The following is a 19124-nucleotide window of genomic DNA, read 5'->3' as shown; positions in this document are numbered from 1 at the left end:
GCAAATAAGATGACCTTCACTGATGGCGGTGGCTGAAGTTTTTCTGTTGTGTCACATCAGTTAAGTTCAGCTAAAAAGCCGAGCTCAAAGCTAACGGTGTCCCGTCGTCCTGGGGACTATAGAAAACAGAGGGTCGAACAGAGCTCTCCACAGGACGCTGTCAGGATGAAAGGACGCAGTAAACTCACTATCGTCGTGTCAGGAGGACACACCCTACTGTCTCCCTGATAATACTTTATTGTGAGCTACAAATCCGTGTTGACATCAGCAGGAGGAGAGCTAGTTAACGTTAGCTTTTAGCAGCTGGTGGCCGGAACTAACTGCCGATGGGGGTTGCATTGAGTTATATCATGATGCGTTCAAGCTCTGTTCAGTTAAAATGAGTCCTGGGATAATGTCCTCATGATGTGTTCAATGTAATCTTCACAGATATATAAAACAGATACTAGAGAGGGAATTGTGATATATATAGTAAAAAGGCGGGTTTTTTTTTAAGAGTTTCATAAATCAGTACGTTTCCAGTCACAGTGACGTGGAGCTGCGGTTCCAGCTCAACAAGGACATTTAACTGGACTCCTGTCCTTGTCCCAGTATACAAGCACAGGAGGGGAATCCATCTATTGAACTGGCTTCTTCTTCTCTTACACGTTTAATGCTATTGGACTCCCGGGTCAGGCTGAGTGTGTATGATTGAATTTATTCAGAGGTAGTGTTATGAAGAACTGTTGTTCTGATGAGTTTAGTTTAGATTTCCCTGTCTCCCTGGCACTAAAGGGGGAATAAATAACAATCAAAACATCTGCATCTACCAAATTGTTATTTCAAACATTGGTATCGGTCCAGAATTTCACCATCAGTGCTTCCTTAGTTTTTATCTTCTGTATTTGTGCGCATGTGTTGACTGTGTGTCTTCTGTCTTTCTCTCAGCGTGTGCAGTGGAGCCGTCCTGCCACCATGTGGCGCTGTTCAACAAACAGACTCAGTGTGAACTGTACAGCATGCACACACTGAACACACGCTGCAACACCTCCCAGCAGGTACACACACACACACACACACAAAGCTTTCCCAGTAATAAACTGACATGAACTACATTGACAAAAACTAAAGGAGAGAAGTCAACTACGACTCCCAGGGTGCACTTCACCAGCAAACATCCAATCACAGAGCCTCACATTCTGATGTCAGCTGTAGTTGAAGATTACAGTTTTTGAAACCTGATGAAAACACGCAGCTGTTTAAAGGTCTGATTCTGGATCAGTTCTTCACCACAGCAACAGCAGCTGAGGCTCATGGGTAATGTAGTATTTAGAGCAGTCCACCAAACTGACAGAAAGAAAGTCTGATGTGTCACAAACAATTAATTATATTAATTGTAATTATAATGATTTATACATTAAATAATTCAAACAGATGGTCAAAACATAAACACACACTCTGACTGTGTTTCCCCTGTGAAGGAGCTTTTATATCATCAGAAAGTTTTTTAATACTTCAGGAATCAGCAGATTCTCAGGCTTTATAACATCATTCAGTAAAATAATAATCAGTTAGAAGCCTGAAATAATGTGTGTTTTTATCATGAATGATTCATTAAGTCCTTTTTTAACACTATGTTTTATCATAATTTATTATAATTACAGTAAATCATTTTCTACAGTCGTAGTGATAAATGTTGATTTTTCTTTTATTCTTTCAGACCAGTGGGTTTCTGGGTAATCCTCAGGCCGAGCTCTTTGATTGGCTGAGCTGCTTTCTTAAAGTGAGGGGCGGGGCTTCAGATCTACTGGTCATCAGGAAGAAAGGTACTGTAACCACGGCAACCAGATGACTGACATCAACAAATATAAAAAACACACTCAGACGTCACTGTAACTGTTCATTCACTGTGTGTGTGTGTGTGTGTGTGTGTGTGTGTGTGTGTTTCAGGTGCGGAGTTTTCCTCTCGGCAGCAGCAGCAGAGTTTTGAGAGGATGAGGATGATGAAGGCAGTCTCAGGTGTGTTCAGGACTCAGGTGTTCTCCTCCAGACGGACGTCTCTCTCTGACGCTCATCGTTTCTGTCACGACGCCTGCAGCCGTGACGCCTGCTGCGACGGATTCATCCTCAACCAGAACGTCCTGAACGGAGGTGCGTTACCATGGAGACGCTTCACTAAAGTCATGAATGAATGAATGAATGAATGAGTGAGATAGCAAATCACTGAGATAAAGAATGAGTACAGTTGTTAGTGAGCGCATGATTGGAGAAATGATTAAGTGAATAAACGACTGAATTAGTGAGTGAATTAATTCGTGAGTACACAAAGGACGTGAATGAGTTAAATTAATAAATGAAAGAGTGAATAAACAGATTCAGTGGATGAATAAATTATGTTGTATTCATAAATCTATAAATGTATGAATCAATCGATTGAAAGAAATAGCGACTGAACGAATGAGTGAATGAAGAGATTAAAAAGTTAAAATGTGAACTGATTAATGTGTGATGTGTGAATAAACAAATAGAGTGAATTAATTAAATATGAATATTTGAGTGAATGAGTTAATAAGTCAATGTATCAAACAGTTAAATTAGTTAAATAATTAATTAAATGAATTGAATGAATGGATGAACTGTCTGCCTCTCACCCCCTCAGGCTCTCTGCTCTGTGGTTGGCTGAGGGCTCCGTCAGTCTTGATGTGTGGGGACCAGGACTGGGATGTGATTGGACAAGGTAAAGCCAGCCGTATCTGTGGGGCGGGGCTAACTTACAACAAGCAGCAGAGGAGCTTCGTGTTCGACTTTGGAGGACAAAAGTTCACCATCAGTAAGAAACAGAAACTAAATGACTGGAAACAACAACTGACGTCGTCAGTCAGAAAAGTTAAAAAAAAAAAAAAAAATTCTGTTTCCTGTTTGTTTGTTCTTCTTCCAGCTGATTCGTCTCTGCCGGCCGACAGCAAGAACAAGAAGGACTACCAGGCCTCCATCATCAGCTTCCAGGCCCTCTACCTGAACACTGGTACCCAGAAACATTTTCATATCTTATCCCATTATTCCTCCTCGCCATTCTTTATAAAAGGTACGATCGCAGAATGGCCACAGTCGGTAGTTTAGGTAGTAACAATGCAGAATCGACATCTGTGTAAAAGGGACAGCTGGCAGGACGGGACCACAGACGGGACGGGCATGTTATATGTGTGACTCACCTCCCGGAGATTTAAAAAGCAGCTGATAGCAGTTAGCAGCTAACTCAAAGAAGAACAACAGCTGAAAAAGTTGGGCAAACAATGAGATCCTGGTAGTGCTGGGCGATATGGGAAAAATCACACGTGATATTTATAGAGTTTTGATAAATAATCAGTAATGTGAATGAGGGGGTAAAGGCCAATAACAGAGCAGCTACAACAGTCTGGTAAGTTCAGAAAATGACATCACTTCAGAGAAATACAGCTTTTAAAACCAGGGAAAAAAATCAACACTTCAGATATTCATTTTCATATTTTCATTCATTAATGCTGACACATATGTTAAATGTCACACTTGATGGTGTTGTGTTAAACGTTACACCTGTCACACCTCTTGTGCGTTCACGATGCCGGCACGCTGTCTGAAATGTCACACTGGGGCGTCATGATGCTGTATGAAAACACAAAGGCAGCTTACTGAAGGGACTTCATAGCCGCCCCATCACGTGGTGTCTGTGTAAAAAGGCTTCGTCATTTTGTAACGTTCTAAAGCTGCTTTGTAGAAAGTTAGCAAAGAGTAGTGACAGTGAAAGCCTTCTACCTGTCAGGAGCTCTACACTCACATACTGAAGGAAAAGGTCCTGCTCCAATTATTCAGTAAGAACACATCATATCTTTTGGTTACGTAACCTGTGGTTGAAGACAACGTGATTTAAAGCAGGTTAAACACTGCTGATATTTCCTCTAATATTCAATCAGTATTTATAAAGACTAATAACAGTCATTTCTCTACCACGTGTGCCACACATTGTCCCAAAAAAATCACAGCTGCCGTCCTCTAACACAACACAAACAAAGCATTGAAAGTTAAAGGTCGTGCGTTCCTGCGCTCACAGAGATCAGACAGCTACAAGATAATGACATGAGTGTGAGCAGTGTTTCTATCTCAGCGCTGTTTGTTCCTCACTGTTGTTGTTGTTGTTGTTGTTGTTGTTTGTCAGATGCTGAGTCAGCAGCTGGTGGTCCTGGTTCCTCTTCCTGTGCAGCAGCAGAAGTCGGTCCTCCTCTGGACGGTTCGTATCACCTCTGAACTCACAGCTGCTCCTCTGTGTGCAGTTTGTTCACACAGTCAGCAGATTCTGTCACTTCATTAGTGTGGATGCTTCAGCAGCAGATGTTCTTATTGTTTCATGAAGAGGCACCTCTGCTGAGACGTTAAAGTGTGATTGTATATATAGAAGAACTAAAATAATGAGTTGGTTTTCTGTATTATCTTTTTTTAAATCATAAATGAGTCCAGCTTCTTAAATGAGAACTTCAAAAGCTGAAAATCTTCTGGTTCCAGCTTCTGATTTCTGAATGTTTTTGTTCTGTTGTTTGTTTGTTTGTTTATCATGGTAACCTGAATAATTTTGTGTGTTGTAACGTTGGTTGAAGAAAAAAAGACAAAAGTAGTTTGAGAAGTACCTCAACATTGTACGAAACTACAGTACTTGAGTAAATGTACTTAGTTACATTCCACCACTAGTTGCAGCTCTGATGCAGAGGTGACTCAGATGTTGACTGTGTGTATTTGTGTGTCCAGCGTCGGTGCAGCTGAAGTTTGAGTCTCTGTCAGAAGACGACGTCCTCGTGGATCCTCAGAGAAAACTCCCCACGCTCTCCTTCTGGCTCAACAAGAAGAACTACGACTCCCAGCAGGCACTGCTCTGGTGTCTCACACGTACGTTACATGGAGACCTCAGAGTGTTTTCTTCCAGACGTGATCAAAATGAATGAATGTTGTTATAAATGTGTTTCAGGCTGTGATGCGGAGCAGCAGTGCTCCATCGCTGACGTCAGAGACGCTGATGCTGCAGGTTTCTTCAGCTGCTCGTTGTATTCGGACAGCAGAGTCTGTGGAGCCTACGACAAACCTCTGAGACGACCCTGCCGCCCCCTGCTGGACAGAACGCCCAAGAACACCTACAGCAAGAAGGGTAAACAAAACCGTCTCTGCTGCTGCTGCTGCTGCTAATGGTCGCTTATGTTCAGGTTTAGATGAAACCCTAGATGATCTGTGTAGTGTGAACGAGGCATAAGAGGAGTTACAACTGGAGGTTGATGTAGTTTTACATCTGTATGTGTGTGTGTGTTTTCAGTGGATCTGTCTGGACCGGTGAAGAGTTTCTATGAGAGAGTTTCCTTCCAGAAGATGGTTTCTTACTCTGTTCGCAGCCGAGTCAGTCTAAGAGAAAACACGCCGCTGTCTGTCGGGTAACACACACACACACACACACACACACACTTTCAGATTTTACCGAGTCATAACTTCTAATCTTATTTTTGAAAATTATGTTTTCATATAAGGATAAACCTTCATAATGGGCTGAGAAACTTTTCTTAACTCCTATAAAACTTTTTTACAACCCATCTGGATCATTTTAAAATGTTTCGTCAGAGAGTTTAAAACAAACTTTATTTATATCACACTTTTAGACACAGTGAAAACTCAGTGTACACAAAGAATGAAGTCAGAATTTCACAATAAAAAGTTGTAATAGCTGCATTTATTCAGCACTTTATTCTATAATTTACCTCTTAATCACACACAAGGTTGTGAATTGTGATTTAAGCGTTACGATCACAAAGCTTCAGAACAATGCCCCGAACTCTGTTCAGTATACTAGAAGACTAACAGAAAAATGTAATTTCAGTTATTAAAGACAGATATCAGTTCCTTAAATGTTTTTGCAGTTGTGGAAAAAGTATTAAAATCTTATACTTGTGTAAAAATACATTGAGACGATATCGAACTAGTCTCACAAGTAAACGAAGTGTGCTCAAGAAAATATAAAACCAGTAAGTGGAGCTGTCAGAGGTAAATATTGTGGTTATTACTGGACTATATTTGTCTGAGATGAAGACGAGTTAAAGTATAAAGCTGCATAAAATGGAAATACTCAAGTGAATGTACATGTACCTCAAAACTTTGCATAAGTACTTGAGTGAATGTATTTAGTTACTTTCCACCACTGCATTTTGGAGATACAGGGTTTTCATCTGACAGCCTCCAGCATGATGTCACCAGGCTCTGTGTGTGTGTGTGTGTGTGTGTGTGTGTGTTCAGGTTCATGGAGTGTGAGCGGCGCTGTGATGAGGATCCTTGTTGCCGTGGCATCGGCTTTGTCCGAGACACCAAATCAGCAGGTAGTGATGCAGCCCATTTTTATTTTTCAAAAGAAATAAAATCTTACATTCATGTATTTATATTAGAAACTAGAAACAACATTTTGGAGGATCATAAATTAAAAAAAAACAGGTTAATATAGTTTATAATTTTTAAATGTAGATCGAACAAATCATACAACACTAGCGGACATTTACAGGAACAGATAAATACTCAGGCTGAATAATGTTGAAATGAACAAACAGAGGAAACAAGAGTGGGAACAAAAATCTTTATGATTTGTTAAATCTGTGATTGTGTGTGTGTGTGTGTGTGTGTGCCGCAGGTGGTTCGGGTGTGGTGTGTCTGGCTCTGATCAGTCTCGGGGTTCAGACCTGCGGTGAGGATGACTCGACGACCTGGAGGACTCAGGACTGTAAACCGTCTGTAGTGAAGACCTCACCGGACCCCTTCGGCTGGTACCAGAAACCTGGTACTGGATACAGATACACACACTACACATGTATAAACACACACACACAGGCAAAGTGTGTAACCTGATATCATGTTTGTGTTTTCAGTGAATCAGTGGACGTCTTCTCCGGCTCTCTGTCCTCCGTTCAACCTGCCGCCCACCAAAAACAACGGTAAGACTGAAAAACTACAACAACAATACTGCCGCTGCTACTAAAGCTGCAGAGGCCATTACCACAGGACCAAGTGCTGCAGTTACTACAAGTACTGCTGTTGATATTACTAACACTGCTACTGCTACTACCAGTACTACTAATGCTACTACTCTTTTAATAAACACAAACACTGTCAGTATTTTTATTACTACTAGCTCAAAACAGGAACTACAGCCCCGTTTCCACCAAACCCTTTCAGTCCAGTCCCTGTGGAACCAGCAGTAAGCCTTCAGACATGGTACCTAGACCCTCGGTGTGTTCAGACAGTCCTCTTAAATGTGGGCGGGGTTGTTGTCACTCACTGCTCCGTCCAGCACTCGCTGTATTTCCTCATCAGCGGTGACACAGATGGAAGTCTGCACCTGGTTTATCGTCCACAGAACGAGGCTGCACGCCCACATTTTCACAACAAAATAGAACAGGCTGCAGTGAGAGTCTCTCTCCATGGGATATTTCAAAATAGCAGCTTTGTGCATTTAGTCCTTCTCAGGCAAGCTCAGGGGTTTAGTGTTGCTGTAGCCCACAGGAAGTGAGGATTAGAATATATGACCTTCACATAATCCGCTCCAAATGAATCTATATTTTTAAAGTCATTACTAAAAGTGTGTGTCATATAAAAACTAAAGTGATGGTCAAAGTTGTCACAGTGAAATTTAAGGTGTGCTGATGGATTCACGTCATCAACTCATGCATTGAGTAACATTACAAGTTAACGTTCCACCTTAAAAGTTGCCGGCAGTCGGCCCAGTGAATGAAGTGATTTTTTTCTCTTTCATTTTATAGTTGTAGTTTACTGATGTATGAACAGAGGTTACATAAAACCAGAGTGAGCGTCCTCTACTGACCAATCAGACTGCAGGGTTTCTAGCTCCACCTTTTAGTACCAGATCTGTGTGCTACTTAATTAACGACTTAATTATTTGTGTCTCAGTGTCTCTGGATCAATGGCGCCTCCTCTCCAACTCATCAGTCCTCGTCGACCCGTCTGTCTCTACGTATGATGTCATCCACGTGAGCCGTGACATTGCCACAGACCAGGATAAGACCAGGGACTGGTGTCTCCACGGTAACCACTGTTGATAACATGCACTAGTCTTTGTGATGTACTTTACCTTCCTCAGGTTACATCATCACTACTTCCTATTTCAGCCTGTCAGGAGGCGGAGTCTTGCGTTGCTGTGTCACTCAGTGAAGAGGGGTCTGCCACTCGCTGCGTCCTCTATCCAGACACATCAGCCTGCGGGTTAAGCTCCGCCTCCAGCCCTGCTTCCACCTGCAGGCTGGTCATCAGGGAGCCCGCCCCCCAGGTGTACCTGAGGAAAGGTGAGCCAATCACAGCAGAGAACAGCTGATCACAGCACAGTTACTGAGAGGCTGAATGTTTGATCCCTCATCTGTTTGTTTGTATGTTTGCTTGTTTCTCCTCAGCGCGGTTGCCGTTAGTTACATCCGTCACCATCCCAGGTCATGGCACCTTGCAGGGCGTTGCCGTGGAAACAGCCTTGGGCTCAGATAGGAAGACTGTTGTCCAGTTCCTGGGAGTCCCCTACGCCCGTCCACCAGTAGTATCACTCCGCTTTGAAGATGCTCAACCAGCTGATTGGACGGGAACCTGGGACGCCACCAAACCACGGTAACCTGTCTGTGTCGGTGACCACCTGTCTGACACCTGATTAGTCTGCTGTGCTGTTAGCGCCCCTCTGAGGTTACAGTGTTCATTACAGCCACAAATATGAACAAACAAACCCAAATGTAATCTGATCGCTGCTGATCTTATTTGTTCGACTCCCTGCACACTTTCACTCTGTGTCCGTGTTCACGCGGAGGCTCCGCCACATTGACTGTCGTCCCAAACCAGCTACTGAGGAGCGGGAGTGAGTTATAAACCCTCCGACAGCAAGCCTGCATTGACTTACTGCTCCAAACAAGAAAGTTTTGTGATTACCCTCGTAAACAGCTCAAACTAAGACACACACTTTTATGCCTAGATCTCAGATTTCCTCCATCACAACCAGGCGCCAAAAATGATTTAAATATTCACTAAAAATAAAAATAAAAGCAGTATGTAAACTAGAGTGTGTTCAAGGAAAGGAAATTCACTCCTGATACTGAGGTGTATCTGAACATCTTGTTTACTTTTCTACAGGTAACATTTTGAATGCAGAACTTCAGTGAAATATTTTTACATTTAAACAAACAATATGAACACTTCTTTCACCAGATATCAAATTATTGGGTCAAAACCTAGCAGCTAAAACTCTGCAGTAAACAAGCTGTCTGTCTGTCTGTCTGTCTGTCTGTCCTTCAGTCCCAGTTGTATTCAGCCAGGTGATGTCGAGTCTGCAGCCTCCAGTGAAGACTGTCTCTACCTCAACATCTTCACTCCTGCTGCTGCAGTAAGTCAAAGGAACAAACACATCAATACATCAACAGTTACAATCCAATAATACATATTATTCTGCATAATAAATACTTTTGGCACTAAGTATATTTTGATGCTGATTACTTGTGTACTCAAACACATACTCTGCAGGATTTTCATTAAAACAATGTATTGACTTGAACAGAAGTAAAATCCCTCTGATAACTGCTCCCTCAGTTTTTCTTCTGGTACGATAAGCCACGCTCCAGCTGATGTTTGACCAGTATTTATTCTCTTCTTCACCACAACAAAATCTGCTTTTAACAAGCAACACAGACACAAGCATTTTGTCAGCACAAAATAAATCCACAAACCTGAACAAAATGTCAGTACAAAATAAAATTACAGTCACACTGTGCGCCTTCTGAGCAGAACTTTAGGAGGTGTTGCAGTCCTTTAATGTTCTTTCATGGAAGTTTTTATTGGACTTTATATTTTTTTTATCCAGGCGAGATGATCTACAAATGTGAGACATGATCCACAGTCATGTCCTTTTACATTTGGGTTGTGTAAAGTCATATCCGCAAAGATACAGCGTGATTTGTGAATGTGTATAACTTGCTTTGTAAACACGTCCTTTAATTTCACATAAAAATGTGACAGGTTTTATAAATATAAAGAGTTTCACCACAGCAAATAAACGTGAAGTCATATTTACGCATTTGTGGATCCATCTTTACACGTGAGACTGTAACTCCAACTCTTACTGCAGCAGGATCTGTAAAAAACATCTGTGTGAGGTGCAGTTACTCGCCACATCAGCAGGTGGCGACGTTCCCTCACACGTGGTAACTGTATCAAGCAGACTGAAACAAAGAGCCTATCGAGCATTGACATTCTTACCAACAATCTGATTTGACAGTACACAGACGTAAGAAGAGATGTTTGTGGATCATGGTGCACGTCTGAAGACTGTCTTGTGTGGGTTATCAATCTTCACCGACGAGCATCCTGTAACAACCCGTGCGTCTGGTTGCTGTCAACGTACAATTTCCCTGATTGATTATGTGAACACTGCCCCCTGTCCATTGAGGCAATACACACTGTGACCAGTAGGTGTCAGTAACACTCCAGAGGACTCACAAACATTTCAAAACATTTTCTCTGTTACAACATTTAAATCTCTACAAAGAAACACGTCCTCTTGGACAGCTACACCTCCCAGTCATCAGTGTGTGGTGGTGTATTTATTTGCAGAGACTCCGCCCTCTGCCTGGATTTCCTCACTGTCTTTTGTCTGTGTTTGGGATGTTTATGGACGTGTGAGAGCTCAGCTGAAGTCGGGGGTCTAGGAAAAGGTAACGCCCAGGTGCCAGAACGTAAGCTGCAGGCGTTCAAGAGACAGACCAGAAACCAGAGTGAATCTGCGGTCGGAGTGTGTTTACCAACAGGAACTGACAATCCTTTAAGGAAAATTCTGAAAGCAGGACTGAGCACCTCCTCCTCCTCCTCCTCAGGCACCCAGAATAATTTCAATATTCACATCAAATCAAAAAACTGTACAAATGAAGGTTGAGTGAAAAAACATCTGTAGATTCTAAATAAAATTAGAGGGTTATTTTAAAGGGAACATCAGTGAGCTCAGCTGACTTATTTGTGTGTGTGTGTGTGTGTGTGTGTGTGTTAGCAGGGGCGTGTCCCAGTTCTGGTTTTCTTCTTCAACCCGTCGGCCAATCAGAACCCAGGATTGTTGGATGGCTCCACCCTCGCCGCTGTGGGTAATGTTGTCGTGGTAACAGCCAGCTACAGGACAGCGGCGCTGGGATTCCTGAGCACAGGTATGAAATATATACACACACTGCATGTTTGTACACACACGTCGCTGAACTGCATCAGTTACTGTAAAAGTCTCTGTCTGCAGGTTCATCTGGTCTCCGTGGCAACTACGGTCTGTCGGACCAGGAGGCGGTGCTTCGTTGGGTTCACGCCCACATCTCTCTGGTGGGCGGAGACAACAGGAGAGTGACAGTCGGGTCAGAGCGACGTGGTGCTGACATCACCAGCCTTCATCTGCTCTCCTCTTCCTCTCCTCCTCTGTTTCAACGTATGATACTGATGGTGAGAACTCCTCCTCCTCCTCCTCCTCCTCCTCCTCCTCCTCTGGTTCACCCTCAGTCTCTTTGTCTTTGACTCCTTCAGAGGATCATAGAAACTCACCTGACACCATCTGAACAGTCATTACCTGACTGTAGCAGCACTAATGAAAGTGTGTTTTAACTTAAAATGTTAAACTGATTACAACATTTTCAGAACAGAGCAAAACTTTAAAATTTTGTCAGTAGTTTAATTTCCCACAGAACAACAGCACATGAACGCATCACAGCGAGACCTCTGTAACTGAGTTTAACACCGAGCTGTATTTAAGATTTGTGGCTTTAACTGGACGACTGATTGACTTCATATTTCTGTCTGTGTGTTGTTCCTCCTGCAGGGCGGCTCTGTGTTCTCTCCATCACTGGTTCAGACTCCCTCCGCCTCCAGAAGTCAGACGGTCGCTCTGGCCAAAGAGCTCGGCTGCGTGACCTCTGATGACACTGACAACAACAAGATGGCCGCCTGCCTCAGAGCGACACCTGTGCACACGCTCAACGCTGCTCAGACCAAAGTACAGTTAAAGCTCAGGAGTTTTATTACGATGGCGCGAAAGAAAGAAAACTCCAGGTTCCTGCATGTCTCACCGTCCTCTGTGTGTGTGCGTCTTGCAGCTGTTGGCGGTCAGTGGTCCATTCCAGGCCTGGGCTCCGGTCCGTCAGTCCGTCTCTCAGGCGTCCCTCCACAGAGTCGACCTGCTGCTGGGAACATCAGAACACGACGGTCTGATCAGCCGAGCTCGTAGGATAAAGGTCAGAGGTCACTACGAACAACACTCATGACAGGTTTCAGTGAGCAGTGATGTAAAATCTGAATTTGTGCCAGAATGGTACGGGGTACTGACTGATGGATTTGCTGTTCATTAGTGAGCAGGTGACACAAGAATTAGCGAGCTAGCACAACCAGCCAACCTTCTTTCTGACATTCCTGGAAGTAGACCGGCAGCTGGGACCTTAGACGCTGTAGCAACTCTAATTCAGCCAGTGTGACCTCTGGCCCCGGGGTCGCTGGGTCCAATCTGTGTAACTGTAGCGACAGACAGTTTGCTGATCCAGCGGGGACTCTGGGCGGACAAGAGGCCAACTTTTAAAATCCCTGTAAACATGTCAGTGTGAGTGAAATGGTCCTGCAGTGAATGTGTCACAGTGGGACTAACACACCCAGATCATGTGACTCCTGCATGTATACAGTCAATCAGACCCAAACTGGCCGAGGCGCTCTGAGCATGCTCCACAGTTTCCGCCCCGGGCTTTGACCCTGAAGTCCAATAGCATTAAATGTGTAAGAGAAGAAGAAGCCGGTAACAACATGGAGAAATCTACATCCAGAGCCGTGACTTTTTGGACGGACCAAATGTACAGAGCTGTAAAGTTGTCCACCATGGTAGCAGTTAGCTGCTAGCTAACCGTAGCTAACTTGTTTGTCCATTGTTTGGTCTGTGACGTAATAGGTCAACAGGAAAAAGGTCCAATACTAACAAGCTGAAAGGGGGCATATCTCCACCTATCGTAGAGGAGTCGCACATACTTGGCTCAATAAATGGATTCCCCTCCGTGCTTGTATACTGGGACAAGGACAGTAGGCCAGTTAGATGTCCTCGTCCAGCTGGGACTGTAGCTCCACTTCACTGGGACTGGAAACGTAGTGACTGTGACTGAGGTGTAATTTATTCATTCATTCATCTCTCCCTCGTCCTTCTCCTGATCAACTCTGAGGGAGGAGCCAACAATCTGCTGTAGCTCTGCTAAACTCAAAGTCCGCCCACTTTTAATGCACCAATCAGATACAAAGGATTCGATTTAATCCCTCTTGTAACTGTACACAGATATAAATATTTTGTTTCACTGGGAAATGTATAAATGTAGAATACTCTTGATACTGAAGAAGACGGAAAATGTTCCACTTCCTGTTCATCAGTACTGACTGCACTTTTTTTCTCCTGATTGAATGTTTTAACTTTAATTTCTTGTCATTGTCTTCCTGTGTGTTTGTGTTCAGGACTTTGAGGCTCTGCAGGGTCGAGCTGACGGTAAGACGGTGTTTTACGAGGCTCTGAGTCGCTCATTGGGTGGAGTGAAAGGAAATGAGCTGCTGAAGGACGCAGCGGCCTGGTTCTACTCTCTGGATCACAGTCCCTCACCTGCCGGATACAACCTGTTCTCCAGAGCGCTCAACAACGCCACCAGGTCACATACACACCTCAGTTCACTTTGATTTAGTTCAGTGAGTTTTTTAACCCTGTGTGTACAGTGATGCTGGAGGAGTGCTGAGAAGATACTGAACAAAAGACGTGTCTGAACACAAGAGCTTTAATAAGCAGGCCGCTGACGTAGGCCTCTTTTTGATTTGCCAGGATGTGTCATCGTAACGAATGCCTGTTTAAGCTCGTATACTGGACCACCCAGACAACTCCAGTAACCAGCCCTGTTTGTTTGTTTGTTTGTTTGTTTGTTGCAGAGATCTTTTCATCATCTGTCCCACTCTGCAGATGGCTAGCCACTGGGCTAACAGCAAAGCTAATGTCTTCCTGTACCACCAACCTGCCACCAGCGCTCACAACAGGTACATGATCAGATTAATGACACGTCACCTGCTGCACACAACACAACAACACAACAATGCTAACACGCTGATGATTAGCAGGTATAATGTTTACCATGTTCACCATCTTTATCTTAGTGTGTTGGCGTCGTACTGATTTCATCTCATGTCCACAGAAACCTTAATTCCGATAACTAACGTTTTAGTTGTACATGATGACTCAGCTAAAATGAGAGCTCACTTGATAGTGTCAACATAACTTTGACTTCTGCAGCTTCAGACTGTTCTCTCTCCCTGTAACTGTGACTGTGTGTCAGAAACCCAATTGATCAAAGATATTGATGACTGTTTCCTGTGGTCAGGGCCGATGTTTCTGTTCCTCTGGACGTTCAGTTTGTGTTTGGAACACCTAATCATCCCATGAGTTCTCAGCGTTTCACTTCCCCTGATCAACGCCTCTCTGTGGCCATGATGACCTACGTTTCCAGCTTCATCAGGACCGGGTAAGATTAATGTTTGTTTCAGATTAACACCCGTCATAGAAACGCCTGTTAGATTAACATTCATTAGATAAGTGATCATTTAATGAACTCTTATTTTAAATTAATGATTGTTAGCTGTCATTAACTATTGAAGGGAATGGGAAAAGTAGTATAGTATGCCATAGTGTAGTATGTCGACTTTTTCACCAAGAAAATCATAGTATAGTCCGTCAACTTTTTTCCACAAAAAGTCATAGTATAGTATGTCGATTTTTTTTCACCAAACAAGTCATAGTATAGTATGTTGAATTTTTTTTTTTTTTACCAAAAAAGTCATAGTATAGTATGTTGACTTTTTCCACAAAAGAATCATAGTATGTCTATTTTTTTCACCAAAAACGTCATAGTATAGTATGTCGAAGAAAGACAAGACAAAATTACTGCAGGGTAAAAGCAAATTTATTTACAAACCAACACCAATAAAGAACGTAACAGACATAAAGGTCAGTAATATCTGTGTGTGTGTGTGGAAATGTGAAGCAAATAATCAGAAGCACGGCTGCACCCACAAAGAAAGAGAGGACAACAGATGGAGGTATTTCTGGGCGGGGCACAGCAGGCCCAGGTATATCTCAGCGCTGATGACCCTCCATTCAGCACCTGTAACACACAATCAGAAAACAGCAGTACCGGAACACAGAGACCCCTAGTGGAGTGGAGGGGCTGTCACAATACGATCACTTTTTTCTCACTTTTTTTATGACATAGTACACTATGACTTTTTTACAGTGGTTAAATTAACGCTCGTTACATTAACACACCTCAGATGAACACAAACAGTCAGAGCTACATTATAAATGACATTACGAGTGTTTGATAAAGAAGTTCATTTTTCCCTTTTTTTCTTCCAGGAACCCAAACCCGTCAGGTGTGTGGGCGGAGTCAACTCTGCCCCGCTGGCAGCAGGTCCTGTCTTCTGAGGCCCCGCCCACCTACATGCAGCTCAGTCCAACCCTCCGCCATGATCAGGGTCTGAGTCAGAGCGCCTGCTCCTTCTGGAGCCAACTGGGAACCAGACTGACCAGTCTGAGCGGTCAGTACAATCCAGTGGAGTCTGTTCTACTGGCCTCTTCTTCATTGGTCAAACTAATATGTGTAAACATATACGTGTATTTAAATATATACACTGTTTGTTTTTGCTCTAAAATCTAAATTAGTTGAGACCGATCTGTCTGTGAACATGTCGACATGTGTTTTGTTTCTAATGTTTCATCTGTCTTTGTTTCCTCAGGTGAGTCGGGGGCCGAGCCGGTCCAGCCTGCGTTGACAGCTGAGCTTCCAGTGGCTGCACCATCCAGCCAATCACAGACTGAGAAAGATGCCTACAGCTAAACTAATGACATCATCATCATCATCATCCTCCTTCCCTTGTGGTGACATCAGTTTCCTGCCTCCAGATTCACACTGATCTCAAACTGAAGAAATCTAACAACTTCTGTCGTAATCAATAAAAAGCATTTTAAACTCTGAGTGTTGTCTCTGTGTGATCTGAGCATCAGCTGCAGTTCCTCTGACAGCCACTAGATGCTGCTGTCATCAACTATTGAAGTGAATGGGAAAATCCTAATGATAAATCCTGTGTCCTGACTTCATACTCCCTCTACATGCAGTGTGTACCAGTGGATCAGTGTAGCCAAGTGCATTTTCAACTTCACCATGACTATTAAAAACACAACATGCTATTCTGTGACTTTTTTAGCAGGTTTTTTGACATGCTAAACTATGACTTTTTTCAACATGCTAAACTATGATTTTTTTCAACATGCTATACTATGACTTTTTCAACATGCTATTCTATGACTTTTTTTTAGCAGTTTTTTGGACATGCTATACTATGATTTTTTTCAACATGCTATACTATGATTTTTTTCAACATGCTATACTATGACTTTTTTCAACATGCTATTCTGTGACTTTTAGCAGTTTTTTCAACATGCTATACTATGACTTTTTTAGCAGTTTTTTCAACATGCTATTCTATGACTTTTTTCAACATGCTATTCTGTGACTTTTAGCAGTTTTTTCAACATGCTATACTATGACTTTTTTAGCAGTTTTTTCAACATGCTATTCTATGACTTTTTTCAACATGCTATTCTGTGACTTTTAGCAGGTTTTTTGACATGCTATTCTATGACTTTTTTCAACATGCTATTCTGACTTTTTTTAGCAGTTTTTTTGACATGCTATACCATGACTTTTTTCAACATGTTATACTATGATTTTTTTTAGCAGTTTTTTCAACATGCTATACTATGACTTTTTTAGCAGTTTTTTCAACATGCTATTCTATGACTTTTTTTTTTAGCAGTTTTTTGGACATGCTAAACTATGATTTTTTTCAACATGCTATACTATGACTTTTTTAGCAGTTTTTTCAACATGCTATTCTATGACTTTTTTTTTTAGCAGTTTTTTGGACATGCTAAACTATGATTTTTTTCAACATGCTATACTATGACTTTTTCAACATGCTATTCTATGACTTTTTTTTAGCAGTTTTTTGGACATGCTAAACTATGATTTTTTTCAACATGCTATACTATGACTTTTTTCAACATGCTATACTATGACTTTTTTAGCAGTTTTTTCGACATGCTATTCTATGACTTTTTTCAACATGCTATTCTGTGACTTTTTTAGCAGGTTTTTTGACATGCTATTCTATGACTTTTTTCAACATGCTATTCTGACTTTTTTTAGCAGTTTTTTTGACATGCTATACCATGACTTTTTTCAACATGCTATACTATGATTTTTTTAGCAGTTTTTTCAACATGCTATACTATGACTTTTTTAGCAGTTTTTTCAACATGCTATTCTATGACTTTTTTCAACATGCTATTCTATGACTTTTTTCAACATGCTATACTATGACTTTTTTAGCAGTTTTTTCGACATGCTATACCATGACTTTTTTAAGCAGTTTTTTTGACATGCTATACTATGACTTTTCTTAGCAATTATTTCAACATGCTATACTATGAATCTTTTTATCAGTTTCCTCAATATGGTATACCTTACCTTTTTTCGACATGCTATACTATGACTTTTTTCAACATGCTATGCTATGACTTTTTTAGCAGTTTTTTCGACATGCTATACCATGACTTTTTTTAGCAGTTTTTTTGACATGCTATACTATGACTTTTTTCAACATGCTATACTATGACTTTTTTAGCAGTTTTTTCGACATGCTATACCATGACTTTTTTTAGCAGTTTTTTTGACATGCTATACTATGACTTTTCTTAGCAATTATTTCAACATGCTATACTATGAATCTTTTTATCAGTTTCCTCAATATGGTATACCTTACCTTTTTTCGACATGCTATGCTATGACTTTTTTAGCAGTTTTTTCGACATGCTATACCATGACTTTTTTTAGCAGTTTTTTTGACATGCTATACTATGACTTTTTTCAACATGCTATACTATGACTTTTTTAGCAGTTTTTTCGACATGCTATACCATGACTTTTTTTAGCAGTTTTTTTGACATGCTATACTATGACTTTTTTCAACATGCTATACTGTGACTTTTTTAGCAGTTTTTTCGACATGCTAAACTATGACTTTTTTCAACATGCTAAACTATGATTTTTTTCAACATGCTATACTATGACTTTTTTCAACATGCTAAACTATGATTTTTTTCAACATGCTAAACTATGACTTTTTTCAACATGCTAAACTATGATTTTTTTCAACATGCTAAACTATGACTTTTTTCGACATGCTAAACTATGACTTTTTTCAACATGCTAAACTATGATTTTTTTCAACATGCTATACCATGACTTTTTTTAGCAGTTTTTTTGACATGCTAAACTATGACTTTTTTCAACATGCTAAACTATGATTTTTTTCAACATGCTATACTATGACTTTTTCAACATGCTATTCTATGACTTTTTTTAGCAGTTTTTTGGACATGCTATACTATGATTTTTTTCAACATGCTATTCTATGACTTTTTTTAGCAGTTTTTTGGACATGCTAAACTATGATTTTTTTCAACATGCTATACTATGACTTTTTTCAACATGCTATTCTGTGACTTTTAGCAGGTTTTTTGACATGCTATACTATGACTTTTTTAGCAGTTTTTTCGACATGCTATTCTATGACTTTTTTCAACATGCTATTCTGTGACTTTTTTAGCAGGTTTTTTGACATGCTATTCTATGACTTTTTTAGCAGTTTTTTCGACATGCTATACCATGACTTTTTTTAGCAGTTTTTTTGACATGCTATACTATGACTTTTTTCAACATGCTATACTATGACTTTTTTAGCAGTTTTTTCGACATGCTATACCATGACTTTTTTTAGCAGTTTTTTTGACATGCTATACTATGACTTTTTTCAACATGCTATACTATGACTTTTTTTAGCAGTTTTTTCGACATGCTATTCTATGACTTTTTTCAACATGCTATACTATGACTTTTTTCAACATGCTATACTATGACTTTTTTAGCAGTTTTTTGACATGCTATACTATGACTTTTTTTAGC

General features: G+C 41.1%; 1 protein-coding gene across 3 annotated transcripts in view; it reads left to right on the top strand.

The window, feature by feature from the left end:
* Positions 1–16352, top strand: part of tg (thyroglobulin) — a 29487-nt gene extending 13135 nt beyond the window's left edge. For 2 of the 3 annotated variants that reach the window (XM_049583390.1, XM_049583394.1), the window contains exons 25-49: positions 928–1037; positions 1700–1805; positions 1930–2130; positions 2639–2809; positions 2918–3004; positions 4172–4243; positions 4756–4893; positions 4973–5149; positions 5312–5426; positions 6280–6359; positions 6665–6811; positions 6900–6965; positions 7939–8073; positions 8157–8330; positions 8436–8640; positions 9316–9403; positions 11057–11207; positions 11291–11487; positions 11861–12034; positions 12135–12272; positions 13519–13706; positions 13978–14082; positions 14424–14564; positions 15455–15636; positions 15835–16352. In XM_049583390.1, coding sequence (XP_049439347.1) covers positions 928–1037; positions 1700–1805; positions 1930–2130; positions 2639–2809; positions 2918–3004; positions 4172–4243; positions 4756–4893; positions 4973–5149; positions 5312–5426; positions 6280–6359; positions 6665–6811; positions 6900–6965; positions 7939–8073; positions 8157–8330; positions 8436–8640; positions 9316–9403; positions 11057–11207; positions 11291–11487; positions 11861–12034; positions 12135–12272; positions 13519–13706; positions 13978–14082; positions 14424–14564; positions 15455–15636; positions 15835–15935 — 3449 coding nt within the window. In that variant the 3' untranslated portion in view covers positions 15936–16352. The remainder of the gene's footprint in view (positions 1–927; positions 1038–1699; positions 1806–1929; positions 2131–2638; positions 2810–2917; positions 3005–4171; positions 4244–4755; positions 4894–4972; positions 5150–5311; positions 5427–6279; positions 6360–6664; positions 6812–6899; positions 6966–7938; positions 8074–8156; positions 8331–8435; positions 8641–9315; positions 9404–11056; positions 11208–11290; positions 11488–11860; positions 12035–12134; positions 12273–13518; positions 13707–13977; positions 14083–14423; positions 14565–15454; positions 15637–15834) is intronic. The other variant, XM_049583393.1, reaches the window with a different exon arrangement.
* Positions 16353–19124: the final 2772 nt, after the last annotated feature.

The sequence above is a fragment of the Epinephelus fuscoguttatus genome, linkage group LG8, assembly GCF_011397635.1.
Source record: "Epinephelus fuscoguttatus linkage group LG8, E.fuscoguttatus.final_Chr_v1".
In the NCBI taxonomy this organism is placed as follows: domain Eukaryota; kingdom Metazoa; phylum Chordata; class Actinopteri; order Perciformes; family Serranidae; genus Epinephelus; species Epinephelus fuscoguttatus.
The sequence above is the reverse complement of the archived record's forward strand: the minus strand, read 5'-3'. Positions and strand labels throughout refer to the sequence as shown.